This window comes from Vicugna pacos, chromosome 18 (genome assembly GCF_048564905.1).
Source record: "Vicugna pacos chromosome 18, VicPac4, whole genome shotgun sequence".
In the NCBI taxonomy this organism is placed as follows: domain Eukaryota; kingdom Metazoa; phylum Chordata; class Mammalia; order Artiodactyla; family Camelidae; genus Vicugna; species Vicugna pacos.
The window spans coordinates 35896764-35922432 of NC_133004.1; the positions used below are offsets into that span (position 1 = coordinate 35896764).

At 43.8% G+C, this 25669-nt stretch overlaps 1 protein-coding gene across 5 annotated transcripts in view; it reads right to left on the reverse strand.

Annotated features, from left to right (window-relative positions):
• AUTS2 (activator of transcription and developmental regulator AUTS2) overlaps positions 1 to 25669 on the reverse strand; it is a 1022984-nt gene that overhangs the window by 290715 nt on the left and 706600 nt on the right. For all 5 annotated transcript variants that reach the window (XM_072943080.1, XM_072943079.1, XM_072943078.1 and 2 more), the window contains one exon: positions 6775 to 6804. In XM_072943080.1, coding sequence (XP_072799181.1) covers positions 6775 to 6804 — 30 coding nt within the window. The remainder of the gene's footprint in view (positions 1 to 6774; positions 6805 to 25669) is intronic.

Below are 25669 nucleotides of genomic sequence, written 5' to 3' on the forward strand. Positions count from 1 at the left end.
GGATCTTCCCGACTCTCGGTGGCTCAGGATTTTCACGGTCAATTTAATGAGGTTGAAAGCCATCGCCTCCACCTAATTCCTCCTTGGCTTTACAACATTCCCTTCAGCTAAGCCACAGAATATAAGCCAACGGTTCATTCTAAAAGAAAGCAGCTGACCTTTTCTCTGGGAATGTAGAATCATGTATTCAACCCTAGATGTCTCCAGAAGAATTCCTTTTGCAGGTCAAATAATGTTGATTATTGCCAATCAAGTGAGTTCTTGAAACATACTATGTCAACTAGTTCTTCACGAGTTCCCACACTCTCCTAAACCGTCAGGGCAACTGAGGAACGAGATTAAACTAACTTCTCTGCTGCCTACTGACAGGTGCATGGTGACAGACCCAACAGAGTCAAGCAACTCCGTCAAGTTCATGTTGGTTCATCAGTAGGTACTTGAATAAAAAATAAATGAGTTGATATCAATGACTGAATGAAAGAACCAACAAATAGTTAATGACCTTGCTTAGACGTTAGGCCCATGTATGTTTCCTTAAGTTACTTGGAAGAGCCAACACGGATGTGCCTGGACCTGCCCACTATGTTTATTCCCTGTTAGGAATCTGAGAGAGGTGAAAGGATGGAGATAATTTTCATACAGCCTTCCTTCTGCCTTGGCAAAGAGAAAATCCACTCACATACGTTTCCCTCTGGGTCTGCCATGTTGCTGGGGCCCAGGTAAATAGCTACAGAGAAAATCAGGATATGCAGTGCTACATCATCGAATCCAGCCTCACTTTGCAGACAACAAAACTAAGGCTCAGCAGCATTAGGTAACTTGCCCAACGCCACACACGTGGTTAGTGAGAAGTCAGAAACCAGGTCTCCTAAGTATCCTTGTCCATGACTCACCCATGATGAACAGGGGAGAATTTAGAACCTCTTCTTTTTGCTATTCAGTCTAAGAAATTCTTGTTTAGCTGAAGATGTCTGACCAATTTCCAATAACTCGAGTATTCATCTTACACATTTCTATTTAATAAAAACCTTGTGCATTTATAACATGTCTTTTTCACGTACATGACATAGGGGTAATGGATAGATATTCCACATATACATTTAATGTGAGTGAAGCAATTTGTGGTTTGGCATGAAAATGCTATGACATGACAAAGAGAAGAACTTATGAATGAGAGTCAGGATTTAAAATAATTTGCAGTAGAAATTAAATCCAAGGATAGTATCAATAGGAAGTTGGGACGGATAGGCTGGAATTATGCTAATGGAAATATAGCGATGTGGAAGAACAATAAAATGTCAGTTTGACCCAGACCTAATCTTGGAGGTTGAGTTGGATGGGCATCATGGAATCCAAAACAGAAAGCCCTTGAGACCCAGCCAAGAACTTTAGAAATTTCCCAAATAAGATGGGAAATGTATAAATGGCTTAGAAGTGTCTTATGAGAAAATTAAATTGTAAGAGAAATAGAAAAGGCTGGAGAAGAGACCACATACTCGCTGGGAGTCCAGAAGATAAACACTGGGATTGACACAAGGTGCACTCAGGTTCGAGTACCAGTTTTCCGAGGTTGTTTCACTTATCCCCTCCATTTGAAGATGAATATCCAGGAAAGGAAAGGCAAATTTAGCAAAACAATGAACATTACTGAACACCTCAGTTGTGCCAGGTACTATACTAAATGCTAAGGATATAAAGACAAGATCTTGGGTCCCTACTCTTCTCCTGGGCAATCGTTATTCGCTTTGCTGCTAAGAAACCAGAAGGGAGGAGAAAATTCCTTTCTCCACCTGCAAAGTACGACAGCATCTCTACATTGTCTCCCGATCAGAACACATCCTACTTCAAAACCAAGGATGGGGCTTCTACAAGCAACAGTGAAGGCCTTCTGAGCTTCTGGAAAGTTGCTGAGGGCGCACAATCTTTACCAAGTGTGAAACATGGCCAATCAAGGGATGGGACTCTTCCACTATAAGCACAGGCACACGCCCAGTCTTCAGTTTGACATCTCAGCAGTTTCTCAGTCCTTCAGGAGCCAAGTTAGGCATGTGGTTTGTGTTGAGTTAGGAACACAAGCCTCTGTCGGTTTTCTTCCTGCTTCTCTTAGAAGCTGCCCCTTTCCCACACAAGTGAATATGCAATGATCAAACACAACAAATTTAGCTTGAATTAAAAAATTAAAATGCACCAGAAAAGAGTGTGCATGCTGAGGGAGAGGGAGCCGACATGGAAACTCTGTGGTTCTGCATCTGCAGTTAACCAGGGTCCCAGCGGGCTGTCCTGGGCACTGGTGAGCACGTCACGGGACCAAGCAACCTTCTCCAGGTGGTCATTCCTCCCATTAAAAGCCCAGAGAGAGGAAACTGTAACTAGGAGTTCTGTTAAAAGCTTCACCACGAAAAGGAGAACGGTTCACATCTATGAAGAGACGGTGTCAGTGCGTCCTGCACACGTGTATACCACACGTCTATAAACATAAGCACACACACCCCATCTCTACGGCTTTCAAGTCTTTCTCCTAGCTGTCAAAATTTTAAGAGCATTAAACAAGAAGAAAATAAATGCTTCTCTTTGACATTTTTTAATAAGGCAGTGGTTTTCACAACTAGTTGTGTATCAAAATTATCTAAGAAGCTTTTTAAAAAATACAGATGCTGTGGCCCCACCCCAAATGGACTGAATCAGACCCTGTCTCCTGTGCTGGGTATCTGGGAACTGACAGTGGGACAAGGGCTGGACCACCCACTGAATCACCTTCTGGTCCCTCCAGGACAGCGGGCTTGCTCTCTGCTCCAGGTGGTGCCCAAAGGAAAGCCTGATGTTTGGGATAAGGAACTTAAAAATCATTGTTTGGGGACACTTCCAAACTTCACAACACTTCCATTCAGCTTGTAGCAGGAAGAAGTGTCCTCGGGGATGAAGGCTGAGCCTCAGTTCTAGTGGGAAGAAAAATATCACACCCCTCATCCTCTGGCAGGTTTTCTGGCAGATCCTGAGCTTTGGGAAGAGAACAGCCTCCCTCTTTCCCCAAGTGATTTTCTCTCACTCGGCTCTGAGGAAAACTAATGAAAGTTAACATTTCCAGAGCCCTGACTATGGACCAGGCACTGAGCCAATTTAATTGTTACAAACTAGTTGTGGGGGGGTCTGTTGTCACCCCCATTTGGCAGATGAGGGAACCGAGGCTTGTCTGTGACTACAAAGGGGTACGAGCCAGACCTGGAGGCCCAAATGCTTGACAACTGGGCACTGTGCCTTCCAGCCAGCTCTGTCACATGGCCCACAAAACATACGAGAGGTGGGTAAATGGAAAGAGAATTACTTTTAATTTCCACATTGCTTTTCTAACCAAACGGGGAGTGGTTTCTTAGTACAATGGGGTGCTGCCAGTGGTAAAGAAAGAGAGGAAACAAGAGAAAATATGGGCGACTATGTGGAAGAATGTGTACTGCCTTTTTGCTCTCGTGATACCCATTCGTTTCACGTGGGGGGTTGGAATAATTGCTTAATTTGGGTGATTATGGTGCCAAGTGCTGCCTCTTCACTTTGCACTCACTGCAACGACGAACAGCCCCGAGTCTAGGATGCGGTGTTCCCAGCCTTCCCTGATCCTCCACCCAATTTCTAGTCTTCACAAAAGTCTCCCAGGTCCTGTGACATTAATGTGAAATGTGTTCACATGGCTGGGAAGGGAGGCTAAGAGGAGCTTTGCTCAGTGTCCCATCAAAGCCTTTTCCATATGCAAGCATGTCTCCTGCATTTATGGAGAGCTCTGCTTTTTTAGCCCATTTCCCAGTCACTTCTACATTAATTAGTAAGAGTATCATTTTATCAATTGCAGCTTCATATCAGAGGAAAGCAGAGTTTATCTTAATTCCGTCAGCTGTGTGAAATACAGTACCCTAATTTTAGACCGCAAGTTCTGCAGATCCCTGTGGAGTAAGAGAATGACAGGTCTTCCGGAGAGAAATCCCAGTGGGTCCCCTACAAGTCTCACTTTTGCCTCCAACAGCATCCCTGGTGGGGTTGCTGAAGAGATCCCAGGACACTGAGTGGCATCTTTTCCACTATTAGCAATTCAGATTTGAATGCGAACCCTCCAAGCAGCACACGAAAGCCACCCAGGTTAGCTCTGGGGCTCTGAGGGGGGCTCAGGTGAGAGGCTCTGGCACAGAGGAGGCTGATGGGGGCCCAGGCTCCAGTGCAGAGCAGAAGTCTGGGAGGATGGTGTTAAAGCCGGTAATAAACACCAGACAATCTCATCCAAAATGGGAAGCCTGACAGTATTAACTCTAACAGGGCCAAGCAGGAAGGACGGCGATTACAGAGCAGTGGCTGCTCCTGCTGGGGGCCCTCGGAGGGTGGGGGTGGGGGGCAGGGACAGAGATGTGAGTGCTGTTGTGAGGCAGCCCTCAGTTAAGAAGAGGACCTGCAGGGCCACCACAGTCACAGGAAAAGTGACCGGGGCAGCTGAGGCAGGAAGCGCGCATGTGTCAGAGGAACACTCCCGACGGGTCCCCGTCATCACCCCTCCCGTGGACTTGCCTACAGACATCTTGTTCTCTACTGTCCTGAAATCATCGCAAACTCGGAGACGTGGGTGCTGGCTACCCTCCCACTGCCCATTTTTTCGGACTGACACTTTGCTGCTTCCTACGCTCAGAGATGGGAGCCTGGGCAGCAAAGACTTGGGGGTTCAGGTCCCAGGAGATGACTAGCTGCTCTTAGGATGCAGCAAACACCCAGGCCTCTGAAAACCGCAGGCAGCTCTGATAATCCTGGACACTACCAGAGTTAGGTGGTCATCTAGACAAGGGTCTAGACACCGGCAGAGAGTCTGAGACAGCTGGCCTGGATGCAGTACCGGCACTGGGGTTTGTAAGCTCCCGGGGGATCTGGAAGTGCAGTCAAGGTTGAGATTGCTGATCAAGACACCTGCATGGGAGGCAACACCAGGCGTCATTACCCACTCCTGCCACTGCTAGAGACTGTGACACTTCCCAAATTCACGTTGTCTTTTAAAGAAAGAATGTCTGCTTGGCTGTGAAACCCCGAGGAAGCCTCATCCCCTTGGAGAGGTGCCACCCACTTGGAAGGGGAGATGGAACATCACCTGTAAAAGCTCTTCTGGAGTGGGAAGAGAGTCCCAGTCCCTCCCTGGATGCCTGGGATGCCCGGCACAACAGGACGACGACTACCATGTGGGAGGGGCCTGCACGCCCCTGGTCCCTCTCCTGCTGCCCACACGCCTCCGGCACCCACCGCACACTGGCTGCCTGAGACACGGGGGACCGACTCCCAGGGAGCTAAGACTCCTATGGGCTGGGGGAAGGAAGCTCCTACTTGTCAGTTAAACAAAAGAAGAATCCACAGCCCCTTTCCAGTGTGTACTTTCACTGTCATCCAACAGCCCATTACCATGTCACAGCACAGCGCACCCTTCCATAGGTCACTTTGTTTAAAATGACGTGGATAATGCACATGTCAGCAAGCTGACAGTCCTCGCCGTCCTTCAGAGATAAAAACCTCAAGGCGAGAGCCTGTTCTTATCTGGGGGACATGCATTGGTCTATCATCCAAGTCAGGCAGAACATGATTTCTCCAGAGAGCACTTTTTTCATTTCCTGATTTTAAGGAAATCAAATAAGCACCATTTGTCTTCATCTGAATATGCTTGACCTGCTCAAATGATGATGTCTCGCATTTTATAACAGGCTACATATGCTGAATTCAAATTAACGACAGTACAGAATGAGAGCCTTTAGGTCTCTCTTGGAGGCTGGGAGCAGAGAAGGAGGGAAAATTCTGGGCTTGACGGAAACATCCCACTAGATCCCACCCGGCAGGGTTCTGAGTAAAATCCGCAAGCACGCAGGGGGTAAGAGTCAGAGAACAGGGCTCAGTAAGACCAGCTCTGCAGGCTGTCCAGAAACTGGCCAAGAGAGAGCATGTCCCTTCCTTCTGGTGCCAAGCAATATAGAAACCATGATATTTGGTAACTCTTTATGAAATACATAAAGTGGGAATTAATCTGGAAAGAAATTTGGCTGGGGGGTTAGGACAGCTAGAAAGAAAGAACAAACACACAAACAATCCCTTTGCTTCAGGCAGCAGAATGTTCACTTTACCAGTTTGGGATCCAATCTTCTGAAAGTCCCAACCTGAGCTGCTTTTCTTGATCCATGCGGAACTGGAGACGCAGAGGCTGGTGGCCATCAGCCTCGAACCAGAGTATGTACCTGCTGGAAGAACTGCCCTCCCCCCGACCATCCGCCTGGACAACCAGAGAGCAGTTCCCATCTGACAGCCCCTGCCCACCTGTGCCCCCACAAAGACACTCCTAGGAACATGCCATTGACATTCCTATCAAGAAGGTCAATATGTACAGAAAAGCAGGAAGAAGCATATGAGTCAGTAAAAGAAATGAAGGAATGACATTATAAATGCACACTAGTAGGTTTTATGTTCCAGTCAAGGATTAAACAAGAAAAACCAGATGGCTATTAAAATAAATAATTTCTTCTTGGTTCTATAAAGCGAAAACCGAGTATCACATATATACAATATTAAAAGGCTTATTTTGAAAAAGTGGCTCTCACAGCTAAATTCATTATTTCTTATCACAGGAAGTATCACTATGAATGAAGCCCATCTTGGCAGAAGAGAGGTGCTGCCGATGTGAAGCTGCACCCCCCCAACAGCTGTGTACGGGAGACCCCGGTGTTCACGGTGCTCAGGCACCGTGCCCATGATGGGTGGAGGAGGGGGGCTTACCTTCTCTTCCTGGTCACTGTCGCTGTCACACTGAAAAGGAAGACAAAAAAAAGAGCATTAGTACAAAAACTGAGTATGTTTTTGCTTTTGCCACAGAGAAAAAAAGACAAGCAAAGGAAATGGGAAACACTGTCTGAACTGGAAAGTTTCCTCTGCTCAAGCGCTGTAAACAGAAACAGAAGCAAAATGTGGAGAAGCTGCTCTGTTGAATTCACCTGATGCCAGTTCATATGACGCCAGCGCTCTGTGGCTCGACCTGTGGTCAGCCGATCGCACCAGGGAGCACCCTGACTGCCCCACAGAGGAGCCAACCTGGCCACGGAATGGCGGTGAATGAAGATCGCACAGTAGGGGGGCAAAACCGATTTCTAACGGAGATGTTCTACCTTCAGCTAAGGTGAACGGCTCTCTCCTCCTGGTGCTTTTCTAGAGGAAAAGAGGCAGAGTTCTGGGCATCGTGTTCTCTCACTTGGACTCTGAAGGATACTGAACATGACGGGCAGGCTCACCACTTGTGATGCCGCAGGGGAAAGCAGGGGTATACTCTAGTAAAGCCAAGGACAGGAATTCCGGGTAACAAATCAACAATATAGGCGAAACAAAAGTCTTAGGGCAGGAGACTCACACCATATCTAACAGATCCCAAATTCCAACTGCTGAACTTGATTTCAGAAGACCAGAAAATGGTAGTTAACTCAAAGCGCTGGGTTCCTCATTAGAAGTAAAGGGAAAAAAGAACACAAAAATTTTATTAAAAACTAAGAGTGTTTTGTTATCCAATATTTGATCTTTAAAAAACAAGATGTGTTTTGTTAGAGTAAATACTCAGCAGATAAATATATCCATCCCCTCACTCAGCAGCCCTTGATAAGTACTGTTAAGCTGGTCAGATATTCAATCAAGTCATAGGACTGGCCCTAACGCAGCTTTCAGTTTCGCAGTAGAGGTAACTCGCACACACCCACTGAGCAGGGCTGGGGCGTAATCAGAGCTGCACCTACTCCATGAAGATGATTCTTCTGTGGGGTGGAGGAGAGAGCGGAAAGGCCCAGGTCAGGGGGACACCAGGCTGGCAACTGTCACACTGTCCAAATCTGCATGGTGCATAGTTTGAGAAAGTATAGAACAGACAGCAGAGCAATTCTGAAGGTAGAACCAACAGGACTTGACAACACAATGTGGAAGCAAGTAAGAGGGACGAGTTAGGATGATGCCAAAGTGTTTCGGTATGGCCACCTGGACAAGGGAATCGGTGTGGCGATGAACAAAAACAGGAAATAAACTTGCTTATAGAGCAGCCACTGCCGGCTACACACTCACAGCCATTCATAGCCCCTTCTCCCTAGTTTTGAGACGTTTTGAGATTAAAAAAGCCAGATATTCTCTCTTTCCCAACTTTGCAGCTAAGGGTGGCCATAAGACCCATTTTTGGCTGGGACCTGAGAAAATATCTGATGAAGGTTCTGGAAAACCTTTTTCTCCTCAAAAAAAAAAAAAAAAGGAGAAAAGCAGGAAGCACTTGTCTCTTGCCTTTGAACCTCACTGCATGTGGATGTGCTGTCCAGACCTGTGGCAGCCACCTTGCAAAAATGAGGCCAAAAGATGAAGTACAAAAACAAGGAAAGAAAAATCCTGGCACAACTGAGCCATGTGAACCAACCTCACAGCAGCCTGCCTCTGAACTTTTTTGTTCAGATAATAATAAGTTACCTTATTGTTTATACCACCATTAGAGTATGTTCAATTGAAAGTAACAAAACCCCCATCCAAATGGGCACCTTGCCATATTAAGCCTCAACTGGGGAACTGCTTCTTCTTTCCAGCCTAAGCTGTCTATTCAATAAGCATTTAGGAACTCGCATCATAACCTTATGGCCAGGAGGGTTCTACTCACCCCACTGGCTCCTCGATGCCACAGGGGTATCACAGTTTCAGCAACGGTGCTTTAACCATTGTTTTCAACCAAGCTTCCAACCTCAAACTGTCTAAACTTACTTTCTTCTGCCTGATGAGTGATTGTTCTGTTATAATAAGTCAAACCAGCTGAGAAAAAAGATGGGCCTTGAACACCAGACGGACAAAGCACAACAGTTCTGAATGTGTGGTTTCTCCATTGCCTTTAATTAAGCCTTCCTTGAGGTTCCTGAGTTCCGGGCACATTTTCAAGAGTGACAAAGCATGATTCAGGAGGGGAGTGGAAGAGCAAAGAGGATTCTGCCAGATAGGCTCATTCTCCCAGATGTTCATGGCCCACCTTGTGAGGTAATCAAGGACAGCTGAAGGCTGGGGCAGGGCACTGCCCACACCCCCAAGGACTGGTGTGCGGGGGCAGAAGGAGTGGGAAGAACCAGCACTGCCCCTTCCCCCCACCAGAACAGCAGTATGTCTCTGGGAACCGTTATTTCTATCAAAGTGTTAAGCTTCCCGCTTTCCAACAGTCCAGTTCTAATTTCAAGGTCCACTTAATTCTGCATCAAGTAATTACTGATATACCCAGAAGCACCTTGTCTCCAGAGTTAAGCATATGGTGAAGAACTGAGACCTACTGGTATCCATTATGGAAGCAGCACGGATGCCAAGCCGATTAAAAATGCTCAGGCTCCCCACACAACATGCCGGGTGAGTGACAGCCCCTCGACAAGGCCAGTCGCAGAGTCTGCCAAAACAGTCTGTGCTGCATTGGGGCCCACATGGTGTGCTGAGAAAACAGTTCCATTTCTGGTATTAAATTCCCACACTGACCCGAGGACTTTGCCGTGAGCTCAGCAGGAGCGCACCATCCAATTTACAGCTCCGCTCTCTGGAGCCTCGAGTGCCAGCCCCTGGCAGAGACGAATGATGGTCAACCCCTCCAGCTCATAAATTATGCAAAGGCAATAAATGCACTCAGCAAACAGCGCCGAACGTTTGCCGAGCCTGGCTCCTGACACACTCTGTAAAGAGCCAGAAGCTCGACACATACAAGAGGTCTATTCCACTCATAAAGGGGGCTTGTTGACAACCCCAGACGGAAAGCGAGCCACAGTCCTAAGGAGTCTTTCTGCTTGGCTGGCAGCGGTTTATGGGCCTGCTTTATGAAAAAGGGAGGCTATTTTATAGAGTCGGTGTGAGGAGAATTCACGGTCTCAAATTCACATTTAATACACTGGACGGCTTTCACACCCTGAGTTCAATACGCTGTGGATCTCTAGCCAAATGATTCTTGGTCTTGAAAGGTTAAAAGAAGAAGTGTCTGCTCCCCGCTCCCTAGATACCCACTCCAATTTATGAGAGTTCACGTGGAGCCACCTCCTGATGCAGGTTTACGTTCTGCGTGGGGCTGGGAAATGGAAAAGGCATGTCAAATGCAGAAACGGGGTCCCAGCTGATTTGACCATTTTAAGCATTTTGACATCGGGTCCCGTACTGGTTTATTAGCAAACAGGTTGCACACTAACGACCAGGGGACAGAGTACTCTCCATGACTAGATTTCAAAGCCCTTTGTGAACAGCTGAAAACATTTCCCTCCATTTAAAAACCCAGGAATGAAACGGAACAACCAGCTCTGAAGCCCTCTGCCTTCAGACAAAGACATGACCCCAACCCACTAAAGACAAAAGAGGGAAAGAGGAGGCAGGAAATCCAAGCCACATGCCTCGCATGCAGAATTAGAAAGAGACTAGCTCCCAACCTGAGCACCTCCAGGCATCCCAGCCCATCAGCACCCAACTTCCCCTTCACCTGCGCTTCCCTCTTGTTTCCCAAATTAAAACCGAACCTTCAGAGGCAACTTCTCCCTTTCCCAGAGAAATTCCACCTCTTAAACTCTGCAAGTAACCAACCAACACCCCCACTCAATATTTTCTCCTTTTGAAAATTAATACATACTTGTTAAATACATTTTAAAAAACCACCCATAAGCCTACCATCCACAGATAAACACTGTGGACATGTTTGCACGTTTCTTTCAAGTCTTTCTGCCATTCATTCTCTCCATCCTTCACTCACAGATTTTAGGAAAAGAAAATGAAGTCGTACCATTTTGTAACCTGCTTTGTTTTCACAAGCTAAATATTTTAGTTTAATGAGTAAAATTTGCCCAGTAAAATCACATTTTTGAAAAGGCTGCACTGTATCCACTGTATGGGTTGTAAATAATCTAGTAAAAAAATTCCCTAGTGCTGGCTATTTGGACTGTTTCCACTGAACATCCTGGAATCTCTCCCTTGTACACATTCACCAATATTGCTCTTTCCTAGATTTTTTCCGTGGCCCTTCCTTTTCTGCATATTCTTTAATGTCATTGTCTCCCTAGAGCTGCATTTGTGGGTCTATCATTTCTGTATGATTTCCAGGGGAGTCCTTAAAGATTCCCTGGGTTCCACCTACCATGTATATGCTGAGACTAAAAAATCTCTATGCCTACCATTTGCCAGTTATGGGGCTTTCGGAAAGTTATTTAAACTCTTCGAGTCTCAGTTTGCTTATCTGTAAAGTGTGGGTAACAATGGCATTTCCCTCTTAAGAAAGTGAGACTAAAATGAGTTAATACATGTAAACAACTTAGACAAGGCACAGTACGTGTAAGTGTAGACAATTAATTAATGTTAACTATCATTAACTTATGTTTTTTGTTTGTTATACTCCCTGCCTGAAACCCTATACAGTCCTCGGGCTCAAGTATCCACCTAAATGCGAACTCACCAGCTTCTGCTCACCCCATACCTGCCCCTCTCCCGTGCTGGTCTTGGTAATGACATCACCACGCAGTCACTCAGCTGCCCAAGTGAAGAGTCTGGTCATCATCCTTGACTCCATTCTTAAGCAGACATATCTCCTTCTCTTACCCTGCAGTATTAGTTCTGTTTTCTAAATCCTCCCCATCTTCATGGCCATGGCCACTGCTTTAGTTCAGACTTTTATTTTACCATGTCAAGGCCCCCATGACTGCTTCACAGGGCCTAGGGTCTCTTTCTTTTCTAATCCAAGTCCTTGCTGACCAGAGTGGATTTCCTAAATTTCAATTTGATCATGACACTTCCCAGGGCCTAGAGGCCAATGAAAACTCATTACACTGTTTCTAACTCCCATTCCCCACTTTTCACCACTCCTCCAACACAGTGCTTCTCAAGCTTTCTGTAGAGAAGGACCTTTTGTTTTTGTTTTCTTTTCTTTAATTTATCATACGCTGTAGACCAATACTTTGTAAAATATAATAAAAAATTAATTGCTAGAAAAATGAGAAAGAAAAGCAAAGACATAAAAATATGTTATTATTAGATTTAAGAGATACAAAATTATTCTGTTGAATTGCCAGAAAAGTTCTCAAATGCTTACTTTCAACTGCTATACTAATCTCGCAGTAGATTAGTTACCAACAGCTCAAGGTCTGGCCTCGGTCTGCATCCACACTATCCTAACACATCCCTTGTTGCAGCCACACCTCAGCACACTCGATCACACCCTCAGGCCTTCCCATCTCTGCACTTAACAATTTCCTCTGGCTGGAATTCTGTTCTTCCAAGTTTCTAGGTAAAATCCTTTAATTCACCTTTAAATACACAGTTCCCTCTATGAATCTTCTAATACTCTTAAAATTAACAATTCTTAGAATTCCAATTTTCTTCTTAGAACCAATCGCTTCTGTCTCCATCCCTTACAAAACTGTATTTCCACTGTTGGCCACATCAGCCTTCCCTGCTAGAATGTGGGCTCTGTGCAGGTGAGGGCAGCGCCAGGTTCATCTTTCTCTAGGCCTTGAGATACAGCAGATGCTCCGTCATACTGACACATCCATCTCTCTCGTTTTTAGAATTCCTGATTCCACGCAGCCTAAGCAAACTATGTAATTCAAAAGAAAGAAGGCATAGGAAACACTGACTAACTTGTCTACTTCATACAATGGGGTGCATGTCTGTACACTGGGCAGGGTTAAAATTCTTAGCAAAGTCAAGAGAATTGGGGCCCTAAAGAAAAGATTTTTCCATTAAAAGGCCCAGGCTTGGGCCTTTTAGACATGATTTTATTGTACTTCCTCAAAAGCAAACATTTCTTGCTTCCCTTTGGGAATCTCAATATCTATGTTTCAAGACTCCGATCCAGATCGGAATCAGTTAAGGTCTGCGACACTTCTCTGCCTCATTCAGGATGAAGGAACAAGATGGAATTCCAGGGACCTCATGATGGAATGCATTCTTAAGCAGAAAGTGGCGATCATTGAACATATCACACACAGTGACATTGAGGAGGGCACTGCGCTCTATTCTGCTCAATGGACCTTGCTGGAACAGTTATTTCGCATCACAAATCCATTTATCATTGCCACCCAAGATGTCAGGGCTGAACACCATTGCTGAACAAAGTTATTTTATTCTTCTTTCTGCCTAAAGGAAATGAGAGGAAAATGAGGGAGAACCCCCAACTTGTAAACTACAGCACCTAACATCAAGTACAATTTCACTTTGCTGGTAACAAAACAAATCGATTCCCCTTTGGGGCAGTGGTTTATCTGAGACAGTGAAGAAAGACATCCCTCACCAAAAGCAATTTCAGAAGAAGCCAACCTGCAGAAAACACGACACTCCTTTTCTTATTTAAAGAAGCCAGGTAGCAGTACGGTGACTAACAACACATCCACCACCATCTTCCCACCGGCCCGGTTCCTGTACGTGCAAAACTGGGCAGCCATTCAGTGCCGCAGACGGCAGCTCTGACCTTGTCTCCCTGCTGGCACTCCACAAAGCTCTCCTTCCACATTGCTGACGTTGCTCTCATATTGGCTTTGGACTGTAAGTAAAATTTAAAACTACTGGGGCCCCAGAAGAAAAAAAAGTGTTTTAATCTTGAAAATGGTTTGAGGTTTCTCACTGTAAAATGACGCCCTTGGCCCGGCTTCCCCTGTAGCTCCACAATAACCACGTGTGATCAAGTAACACAGCTCAGAAAAAATAAAAGCCTAATCAAAACAGCAATAGGTTAACGGATGAGAATAAGCTGCTGATGTTCACAAAATGAGCACCTCTGAAAATGATACAAGGTCTATTAACCTTCAGCTGTTCAGGAGGTAAAAGGGAGAACAAACTTTCAGAAGCTCCTGGAATTCTGTACTGGTAACCTTTTCACTCCTATTGGGGGACTTCTCAGAATCCGGAGTTTTTGCAAGTTCTCGGCTTGAACTGGCCAGCACTCAAACAAGCAATGTGACCTAAGGGGGCTTATTTTCCCTCCAGGGTCTTAGATGATCACACATTCTCATTCAATAAATAATTCTGAAGTGCCTACTATGTGCCAGGTTGATTCTGACCACTCATTAGAAGTACAAACATATTGCCAGAAATCAAGTCGTCCAACCTAAAGCTTTCCAGCCCACAAGTTAATTTTCAATATTTTTTCCCTTTTGTCATTTGGAAATCCAGTCATAGTTCATAAAACAATTTATATGCTGTAAATTTAACTTAGCTCATTAAAATATCGTGGGGTTTTTGGAAGTATAGGGAAAGCAGTGGGTATTTCACAAATTTTTGGAGCGTTCAGCACTTTTTTTCCCTTAGGAGAATGGAAGTCACATTTTGCCAGGTATAAACACACATAAAACCCAAAGATGAAATTTACTTAAAACCCAGAGCTCCCAAGCCTCAGTGAGTGCCAAAATGAGAAAAATGAGTTTCTTGTCCAAAGGTAAAACTGACAGTCTAGGGCCAGGTGATTTGTAAACCATCTCTTTTAAGATTAAGCAACAGATCCTTTTCCTTTTTGTCATTGATTTACTGATTCTAAGTCATCAATAGCATTAATCCGTACCTGCCTGGGGACCTATTACAAACGACTTTGAAGATAGTGTGAAGGAAGAGTTTATTATGAAACCACAGTGTTATTACCAAGGAGACCTCCTCTGCTATCTTCTTTGGCAGGGCTCTATTTGTGACCCCCTGTAATGCTGCAATTTGCCCTCTCCAGATCATAGTTGCTTGCTCCTCTGGGTGGGGCCTGAGCCCCCAAGGTTTGCTTCCACTAAAGCCTGGTTCTCTTCAGAGTCCTGTGTGAGCTAATAAAGCCCAAATTTGCTGATGAGGAAAAAGGAAAAGTATGTTATGGGTTAAAATAATACAAGAGTCGATTTTTTCCGCTGTGTTGTGATCCATAGAAATCACCCTGAGCCTTTTCCCTTTCTTCTCTGCCTGGGAAGCCAATTGCTTTGATTGCAGTGATATGAGCTAGCTAAAATGACTTGCCCTTGCTTGTGAGGCAAATGGAACATGCTAATAGAACTTATCGCATTACCCGATGCAAAAGTGCCATAGCTCATTACTTTAAGATAAAAGGATATCATTGCAGACGGCAAGCAGAATTGACTTTCTGAGGCCCGACTTGATGATGATTTAATCAACTGCTCTCTTTCACTTCTCATCTCTGCGCCTGTCGGTTTCACAGGTGCCGTTAAATGAGACACTCAGAAAGTGAGCGGAGGGAAAGAAATTGCTGTCATTACTTTTCAAGAAAGGAGGTATGCAAATTTTCGACAGAAAGATTGCGTCCATAATGGGCCTGGTAAAATACAAGGATCATGCTTGACAGGTGAGGGCAAGCCATTTGTATGTCCTTAAAGCAGAGCAACCTTCTTCGTTTAAGAAATGTGCTCAGTAAGAGAAACTACAAATGAGAGGACTGACGGGGCCAGGGGAGCGGTGGGGTGGGACCTCATGGGGCTGGCCTGCACTCTTCTGAGTTCTAGAAAGGGGGAGGGTGCTTCAAGTATTAAGGAAGTCAGAGCCAGATGAGCACATAACAAAGCCTGGGTGCCCTCATTCTGGAACAAAATGCTGGCTGACAAGCTCTTGAAAAGACCATCTGACTCTGCTTCTTCTGGAACTGTGGACCCAGGTGGCCTGGGTTCGAAACCTGACTCCACCGCATGTACTCTGCAGGACCTCTGGCAAACAACCTGCCTTTCTGTGCCTCAGTTTCATTATCTATCAAATGGTGCTTTTGATAGTATCGACCTCATGAGGTTGTTGAGAGCATTCACTGCATTAATAAATATAATAATACAAAATAAATGGAAAAGGGATTAGAACAGTGCTGGACAGGTAGGAAGCACTCAATAGATGTTAGAGATCATTCATTCATTCATTATTCAAAAAGACTGAGATTTTTCTTTTAAGAGCATGTGTGCCAGGTGCTAGAAATCTAACGGCTCTAGTTTAGACAGAATACAACCCTCCACTGACATCACATGTTGAAGCCTTGCTTCCTGGCAGGTGATGAGTTCCTCAGAGAGCAGTCTGGTGTCCCTGGTACCATCACAGGACCTAGTGTAGTCTTCAGGACCCTAAAATATGCTCAACAACCATTTGATGAGGTATGGATTCCTCCTGCCTCTCTCCCCCTGCTCACTTCACATGTCCCACGTTTCCGGTGGAGCTCCAGCTCTTTGCGGAAGCTCCTGGTAGAGGAGGAAACATTTCTGTGTTCTGCAGGGAACCTCTGATGACCACCAGGCGCCCTAGCCAGGGGAGAAGTGGTGCCGCCACTCTGCAGACACAGCCTGGCTTGACTCACCTTCAGGAGGGCAGAATGAATGTGAATAGATTAAATGATCAGGGTAGTATGAACAGAGGTGTTTTTTTCATCCACTTGCCTTCAATAGCTGTATTTTCGCCAGCACTCAAAGTAAAAGCATCTGTCCTAAAGTGCCTGTAACTCGGAGTTCTTCTTCCCTAGGTAACGAAGCTGCTGCGGACCGGTCTTCCTCCCAGCCCCTAAGGTTGTGAGGCACCATGCGTAGCTCCTGCTTTCCATGCTAAGTGGGACTACAAGATTCAGTTCCCTGCCTAAGGGACACTGATGACCTCAGGCAAAAAAAAAAAAAAAAAAAAAAAGACAGAGAGAGGAGGATCCACAGCAGCAGAGCAGCTCTGAGCTGTCAGAGTTGGAAAAGCCTGATTCCTGAAGTACATCTCATGTCTTATCCCTGCAGCATGGCTATTCCTGGTGGGGTTCTCCATGGGAACTATTTCAAAGCACTGCCCCCTAAAAATGCCAGCCAGCAGCTACCAGCCATTACAGAGGAACATCCTGACAACAGCCCTGGGAGGATAATGCGACGACCCCTCCCGTTTTCCAGATCAGAAGTTAAGGCTTCCAATGGCAGAGGCGGTACTAGAACCCAGTTCTATCCCCCCAAATCCATGTAGCCAGCAAATACAAGGCATCACCATTCTCTCTCATGCACTATACAAAGGAACTACTTGAAAAATATCTTCCCGATTAATGGCTTGGCAGAGGGTAAGCAGAGGTAAGCTGAAACTAAAGTGGCTGCGATGACCGTAAGCAGCAGTGAATGCAGCCCACCAGCCACGTCTCCCCCCAACCCTGGACGCTCTCCCTTAGGAGCAGACCTCGCCTGGAACCTGCCCACAGGAAGTGCTCAGGAAGTCTGAGGCTGACCTGGGGTCCAACCCTGAGCCCTCCATCTAGCAGCCATGCAGTCTTGGGAAAGGTTCTTAACATCTTGGAGCCTACCATCTTTTTTAACCTGTGAAAGGGGATGATACATTCTCTACAAGATTTCTGTGAGAACTGAATGAGTTCAAGCACGTGAAAGCAGCCAGAGAGAAAAAAAAAATTAAAGTGTTTTTGTAGGGGGCAGGGAGAGATAATTAGGTTTATGGAGGTCCTGGGGATTGAACCCAGGACTTGTGCATGCTGAACACGTACTCTGCCACTGAGCTATACCTTCCCCTGGAGAGAAAATTTTTTTTTCAGATTCCTTAATTTTTTAAAAATTGAAGTGTAGTTGATTTATAGTATGATGTTAGTTTCAGGTATACAGCATAGTGATTCAGTTATACATATTCTTTTTCATTATAGGTTATTACAAGTTCCCCATGTATACAGTATGTCCCTACTGTTGATCTATTTAAAAAGAAATTTATTACTTTTTAAAATTAATGTTTTTGGGAAGGAGGTAATTAGGTTTATTCATCTACTTATTTAATGGAGGTACTGGGGCTTGAGCCCAGGACCTTGTGCATTTAGGCATGTACTCTCTACCACTGAGCTATACCCTTCCCCCCCAATCTATTCTATATATAAGTTTGTATCTGCTAATCCCAAACTTCTGATTTATCCCCCTCCCCTTTCCCCTTTGGTAACCATAAGTTTGCTTTTTAAGTCTGAGTCTGTTTGTAATAAGTTCATTTGTGTCATTTTTTTTGATTTCACATATATATGGTATCATATGATATTTATCTTTGTCTGACTTACTTCACTTAGTATGATAATCTCTAGGACCATTCATGTTGCTGCAAATGGCATTATTTCATTTTTGTGGCTGAATAGTATTCCATTGTATATCTATGTACCACATGTCCTTTATTCAGTCATCTGTCAGTGGACATCTAGGTTGCTTCCATATCTTGGTTGTTGTAAATGGTGCTGCTATGAAAATTGGAGTGTACATATCTTTTCGAATTAGAGTCTTCTCTGGATATGTGCCCAGGAGTGGGGCTGCTGGATCATACAGTAACTCTATTTTTGTTTTTTTAAAGAATCTCCATACTATTTTCCATAGTGGCTGCACCAAATTACAGTCCCACCAGTGGAGTAACAGAGTTCCCTTTTGAGAGAGAAATATTAATAGTTTTTTTCAACTCTTTCCTGAAAGATGTTATATCACACACAGAAATGAGGTAACTTAATAGTTATTTAAATGTTGGGTAGGATTTTCATACCATGTTCTTGCCAGAGGGAAAATCATATCCTGTAAGGGTTTCTGCTTGGGAGGTGTTTGAAGACTTGATACTATGCTATACAAAAACAGAAAAATAGTCCAAAGAAGCAAACAAAAACAGAAACTATCATTCCTTCTCAAAGAAGCAAACAAAAGGAATCTTCCTGGTACCACATGGTTTTATTTCACAGATAAAATAGCAACAAGGCAAGACACTTTAGAATTCAATTTTCTAAGTGTTCCTTTCAGTTCCTGATGCACATTTTTTTGGAGGTTAATATAATTTGGACTTATTCTTCAGCCAAATAGTCACTAACCCTGTTTATAGGGAATAAAGTAAAATGCACAGATCTAATATTTGCCATCTAAACTTGTAGGTTATGCGTAGTAAAACAATGACTTGTGGGCTTTGACATTATTAAGACTTTCACTCAAGTCCAAATTGGCAAAATAAATAATTGGATAGATAGAATAAATATCAAAAAACATCAAGTGATTATTGGTACCATTAGGAAGCCAGCCATTTTGGAATCTGTCCAGAGATCTTGACCAATCAGAATTAGGGGCTACCTGGATAGTCCTTTGCACAGGGTTTATTTATACATAAGGCCTATTTAAGGATAATCTAATGGACTCAGTCAACAGAGTAACCCTGGGAAGACATCAAATTCCCTAAAGCATTAACTTTGGCAACTGCAAAAACGGGGATTAGTTGAGAGAATATAACTAAAGTGCTTGTCACTTAGTAGGTACTCAGCAGTCCAACATATGACATCCACCCTTCTGGGACATGTGGAAATTCCTGTGCCTTCGCTCCTATGTATGCACTTCTCTGGCCATTATGTCAGCTGTTGGTTCTGGTACCTCCAACACTGTTTCCCAAAACATATCTCGGAGTTCGCTATATCCCACTCTTCCTAAACCTGGCACTTAGTAGGTGCTCAATAAATATGTGTGAAAGAATAAATTCATAAATTACATGAGCAAAACATCTCAGGGAAAGCATCACAGCAAGTGTTTAATTGAGGAGATCAATACATAAACAAGAGTTGATGGAATGGCTGCTAAGGTGTCTGGAAGTGGTGGGTGTCTTAATGTATCCATGAGAAACACACGAACATAATTTCTAGGTAAAAGCGAGTCCTAAAAAAACACAGCATATTCTTATAAAAATCCAATTTTAAGGTTATTCTTTTAAGAAAACCAGGAAACTCAAAATCCTAAAGTTATTTCTTCTTACATTTGACTTACTTCAAGCCAATGAAAGAACTGGAATGGAACAGGAAAAGGGAACATGGTGGCCTCATACTGCTGATATATAATGACCACATTATCAAATTTCCACCAATCAGATTTTTTTGTTTTGTTTTCAAAATGCAAGATAGTGTGACAGATGACTGACTGGATAAAGAAGTTGTGGTATATTTATACAATGGAATACTACTCAGTCATAAAAAAGAATAAAAATACCATTTGCAGCAACATGGATGGACCTACAAATTATCATTCTAAGTGAAGTAAGCCAGAAAGAGAAAGAAAAATACCATATGATACCACTCATATGTGGAATCTAAAAAAAAAAGAGAAAAAAGAGGACAATAATGAACTTATCTACAAAACAGAAACAAACTCACAGACATAGCAAACAATCTTATGGTTACTGGGGGAAAGGGAGTGGGAAGGGATAAATTTGGGAATTTGAGATTTGCAAATATTGGCCACTATATATAAAAATAGATAAAACACAAATTTCTTCTATATAGCACAGGAAACTATATTCAATATCTTGTAATGACTTTTAATGAAAAAGAATATGAAAATGAATATATGTATGTGTATACATTACTGGGACATTGTGCTGTACACCAGCAACTGACACATTATAACTGACTGTACTAAAAAAAAAAAGAGCAAAAAATTTTTTGTAATTAAAAAAAATAAAAATAAAATGCAAGATGGTGAAAGTGGAGCTAACAGAATAGAAATATGGCTGGAGGCAAACTGACACACAAACATTAGAAGGTAATCCAAGGAGAACTGAAGGCATGTTGGACTGCCATCCCATAGGACCCAAACCCCGATTCCTTTTCTTCTTTTTATTAGGTACTTCCTTTTCCCCTCTTAGAAATCATTATTTTCATAACTATACCTAACAACAAGTCTGTATTTTTGGATGGCTTGAAAATCTTGTCTTCTATATCATAAACAAGGAAGGGTAGGATTACTATAAATTGTCTGCAAGAAAATACAAATTGCCAAGATAAAAATACCCACTGGTCTGCCAGTCTCAAGTTTCCTGTTTTGACATACTATATGCAGTAATTTGGTATCCACAATCTCTTATTAGAAAATGAATGTGCTATTTTTCTGAATGCTGCAATTACAATAATTGAATTTAAAATGGGGATTGAGTTTCTCCATTTGGAGGAAAAGAATAATTGTGTATTTCTGATTAAAATCATGGGGACTGAAAAGAGGTTGTACAAATTCCAGCTTCAGTCTCCCTGAGTGACTCCTCGTCAGGCCAGAGAAAAGAAACACTCACATGCAGAGAAATGGACCAGCACTGCAGCAGCAGGCACTGTCTCTGGCCTCATCTGCTTTGTCTCCTGGATTTCAGTCACAACGCCCCCGTGACACAGGCAATCAGAACACCACGGCATGGTGACATTTTCAATGGCAGCCACGCTGGAGTTCCCCACTGTGTCAAAAATTAAGAGTTAAAATGCAAGGAAAACAAACATCTCCTTGTGTTGAAAACGCCTGTCCCCTTTTAGACTGCCAACATTTTGGAGCAGTTTTTACTTCTTCATTATAGGACTTCTCCTCTGGGTGGGGGAAAGAGAACAGCAGAAGGAGAAGGGGAGAAGGGAATTAATACTATTTTCTGAAGGATACGCTTCTTTTGTTTTACCAAAAAATTACATAGAAAGCCACCTTTAAGGTTTGAATGTAAGAAAGGAAAAGGGATGAAGAAAGAGTTGTATCTTGCCTTTGGAATGCCTTTTTATTTTCTATTTGATTGGTACCGTTCAGTCCTCTGAAATCCCCATTTATTCAAATGTGATGGTAAAATTTAGTCTCACAAGTCCTCCCAGATGTTCCTTAAAACATAGCTTCTAAAGGAAAAAAAATTTTTCCAGCACAAAGTGAGTCATAGATTGTCTCTTTGTACCACTATTCTTTTTTAGTGGCTTTACCGAGATATAATTAACATGAACACACTGCCCATATTTAAAATGCACTATTTGATATATATATATATGTATACATCCATGAAACCATCACCACAGTTAAGAGAGTGAACACATCCATTGCCCTGAAAAGTTTGTGTGCTCCTTTGTTAATCCCTCTGTTCCCTCCCTGCAACCACTGATCTGCTTTCTGTCACTATAGATTTGTTTGTATATTTTCTAGAGTTTTATGTAAATGGAATCTTTTTGTCTGGTTTCTATCACTCACTGCTTACTATTTGGACGCCTAATTAAAAAGGGAGCTTCCTAGCTCCAATGTGGAAGGCAGCCCTCGGAGGCGGCCTTGGCCAGGGTTTTACTGTCATCCCCCAGGAATAGGACCGATTACTTGGTCTTACTTTATTCTTAGGCTTTATTATGTACTTCAGTAATCAATAAGCACTTCTATGGCAGAGGGTTTATTCTACCCTATAAATCCAAGGAGGAGAGAATGATATTAAGACATCAGTATGGATGGGCTCTGCTGCTCTGTAACACTACGAGGAGAACGTGAGCAACAGATTTAAATCTAAGAAGGTTACAGAGCAGTCACAGCTCCTGGCTGGATGGCAGGGATCGTAAAAGACTCAGGCAAGATCTACAGCAATGCACTGTGAACCACTGGGACTCCCAGAGCAAAAACCCAAACTGAACAGGCCTGCTGGTCGTCTCCAGAAAGAATTATAAGCACTGGCTGGAGTGGAATGTGAAGAGCCCTCTCAAAAATCCAAAATATTTCTTAACAGAACAAATAGTGACTGCAGGCTGACTGCACAAAGCCTTGCTCTGCTGTAGGAAGAAGCCTACTTGATAGTCGTCTGCAGTCCCAGGAGGCTCTTAATTCTCTCTCCTGCAACTCCTGGCCCCAGGGCTCTGCGGTAATGATCACTGGAGCATCTTTTCTCTAGCCAGCCCTTGGAGACTCATCCTTCCTTTCAAAAGCAGAGAGGTCAATTCATGGAAAAGGAACTATAAATGGCTAATAAACATATGGGGAGACAATGTTCAACTTCATTGGTAATCAAAGAAATGCAGGGTAGAAAGAGATATATTTCTTTTTCATCTATCAAATTAGAGAAAAATGTAAATGCTGATCCATGATGTTGACAAGGTTGTGGGAAGGCAGACACTCGTGCACTTGTGCAGGAACGTCAGTGTTCTATCCGGGAAGTAATTTTGCAACACGCATCAAAAGACTTAATGCTTTTCATACTATTCAGCTCAGCTCTTCTTTCTGATATATCTATCCAAAATGGAACAAGAATGTCTATAAGAATTTGTTTACAAATTTCATCATGCAGTTAAACGAATCCTATAATACATTATTTATATGGCTGTTGTCAACACATTGGAAGGGACAGGAAATATGCTATTATACACTTACATACATTCTCTTTTTAAACTTACGACACCTCCCAAACCCCTCCCACCCCCATTGGGCTGGATTTAGTATTCCAATTACTAAACTGAGAGTGAGGATTGAAGACATTTAAGTTACTTGCCAAGAGTCACACAGTGTAAGAAGAGGCTCCAGGCATTTGAACCCAGGTGTTTCTAAATCTCTGGATAAATTCAGCACACAGACTCCATGAACCTAAATGTCCCCAAAATGGGAAACAGATTGATGTGCCAATATGGTGCTCACCCATAAAATAATGTTCCTAAGAAATTTTACTAAAAAGGGGAAAATGGTCATGGTCATAAAGAAGTTAAAATAGAAATCCTAGAAGTGATCTTGGGTGAGTCACATACTTTCAGGTTCAATTTCATTTTTTCATCAATAAAATAGGGATAACAGTTTCTGCCTCTCAAGGAAGAGGTAAGGAAATAATCCATGAAAAGAGCTACTTTTATTGTTACTACTGCAATTAAAGAAGCAAGATGCCTTTAAATATATGTATGATACTACTCTGAAATTGCTAAACATACACAGAGGAAGAAAAAAAAAAGACTGGAAAAGATGTACCAAGTGTTAATACCATCTATGTCTGAGTGATAAAGAGTTTGGATTATTTTTATTTTCATTTTTAAATTTTGGTAACCTTTAAATCTTTTTAGTAATGTTAATTTTTAGTTAGAGGAGAAAAAGACACACATATGCACACACATACAAAAGGTCACCCACATGATGGGGTCCCCTGGGGTCCTGATGGGCGCTAGTCGCCAGAGGTCATGAGGTGGCAAAGAATAATCTCATTTCATTGTTTTTCAGAGCAAAATATTTCTCTGTTCAGAGGCCTTTCCTGCATTTTTGTGGTCCAGCATGTCTAGGCGAGGACTTCTGCTGTCCAACTCACAGTCTCTGTCTGGATTTGGGTTCTTACACGTAACTGCAGTGCTTGGGTAAATTATTTCACCTTGCTGTGGCTTTGTCTCCTCATCTATAAAATGGGAATAATAACATGTAGCTCTTAGATTTGTGTCAGTATTAAATGAGAAAATGATGGCATTTGGGGGCATTTAACATAATGCCAGGTCATAGTAAATGTCCAGTGAATGGTGGTCATTGTCATTGTCGTCATCACCAAGTCATCATGGGTAGTATTTAGGCTGGTCCCTTCTGTCCTAGGGTGGGGGATGACTATGGTACTGCAAAGGTCAGCCCCACGTTTGGGTGACAGGTTCCATCAGTACAAGGACCCCCAGCACGTCTACTGTACCATCCAAACCCAGGGAGACCAGATGATCTTCAGCCTCCAAGGAGCCTGTTTCCTTTACAGGTGGTGCCTTGGAAGGAGAAGAGCTGGCCAAACAGTGGTGGTGAAGCAAAGTGTCAGAGCTAGTAGGTGAGAGAGGAAAAGCGTGGTCACAGGGTCCTCCAGGCATTACAGCTTGTCTAACATGCCCTTCAAGTTAGGAGAGAAGCAGATGGTCATGAGGAGAGGCCCCAGGCTCAAAGGTTTCCATGGGATCAAAGCAACAGAAGAGTACACCTCCAGTCTGCCCACCACCCCAGGCTGAAAAGCTAATCCTTCCCAGTTCAGAGAAAGCACACAGAAGGCAGCTCGCGCCTGTCTCCCTTTTGGAGAAACAGCTATTTCCAAAGCTTCTGAACCATACATACTCCACTGTGCCTTGGAAAAGGAACATGTAAGTAACGGTTTGCAAGCTGCCAAGAGCGTGGGCTTCACAGCGCACATTGCAAAGCTCACGCCTGTCACCACAAGACGACAAGTGTGCTCTCCACGTCTCTCTCTCCCCTTCTAGATCTTAAAGGGTTACGCCTGGAAATTGCCTCGCTGTGCTTCTGGGACAGTATGAAGGATGACTGCCATTGCCACGGTCAGCTATGACAGCGCCAATTTGATGTGCTGCCATCAAGGGCCTTCTAAGAGCTGAGCGCCCTGATGGTTTTGTGATGCGAATAGTCACATTGCAAAATGGTTTTCCTCTCCCGCTGCCTCTGCCTCCATCTGCTGCTGGGCTAAAGGCACAGCCGGCTGCCTGCCTGTCACAGCATGTATTAAAATTAGCTGGGGAGGAGGCACTCAGTTGTGCTAATTACATTTTAATCATTGGAAATGTGTTGGCAAATCAAGCCTTGATTGCCATCTCGGAGTCTGTCTCCTCCAGCAGAGTGGAGGGGCTGTCTGCACTAGGCAGGGCCTGCTGGGCCTTCTCCTTTCACAGAAGATAGACTGGGGGCCCTGCTGGCCCACCACTGAGACCGCTTTGGCACATTATTAAAAAGCCACAAGGCTTGTTTCAAATCATCCCTGTGTGAGGCCCGCTCATTCTCACTTCCCTGGGCATTCTGGCAACTTGGTACTTTTAACTAGAGCTTCAGTGGGCTGCTGCACCTCCTGGGCTCAGAGCATGTGCGTGTCAGAGGTGGGGGCAGGGGCGCGAGAGGCCGCAGTCACGGCTCCTCAGCACCTGGGACTCAAGAAGGGGCCTGCTGGTGCGGGGCACCATCCCTCGGGAGCAGACTGGGACCGCAGCAGGTGCTGC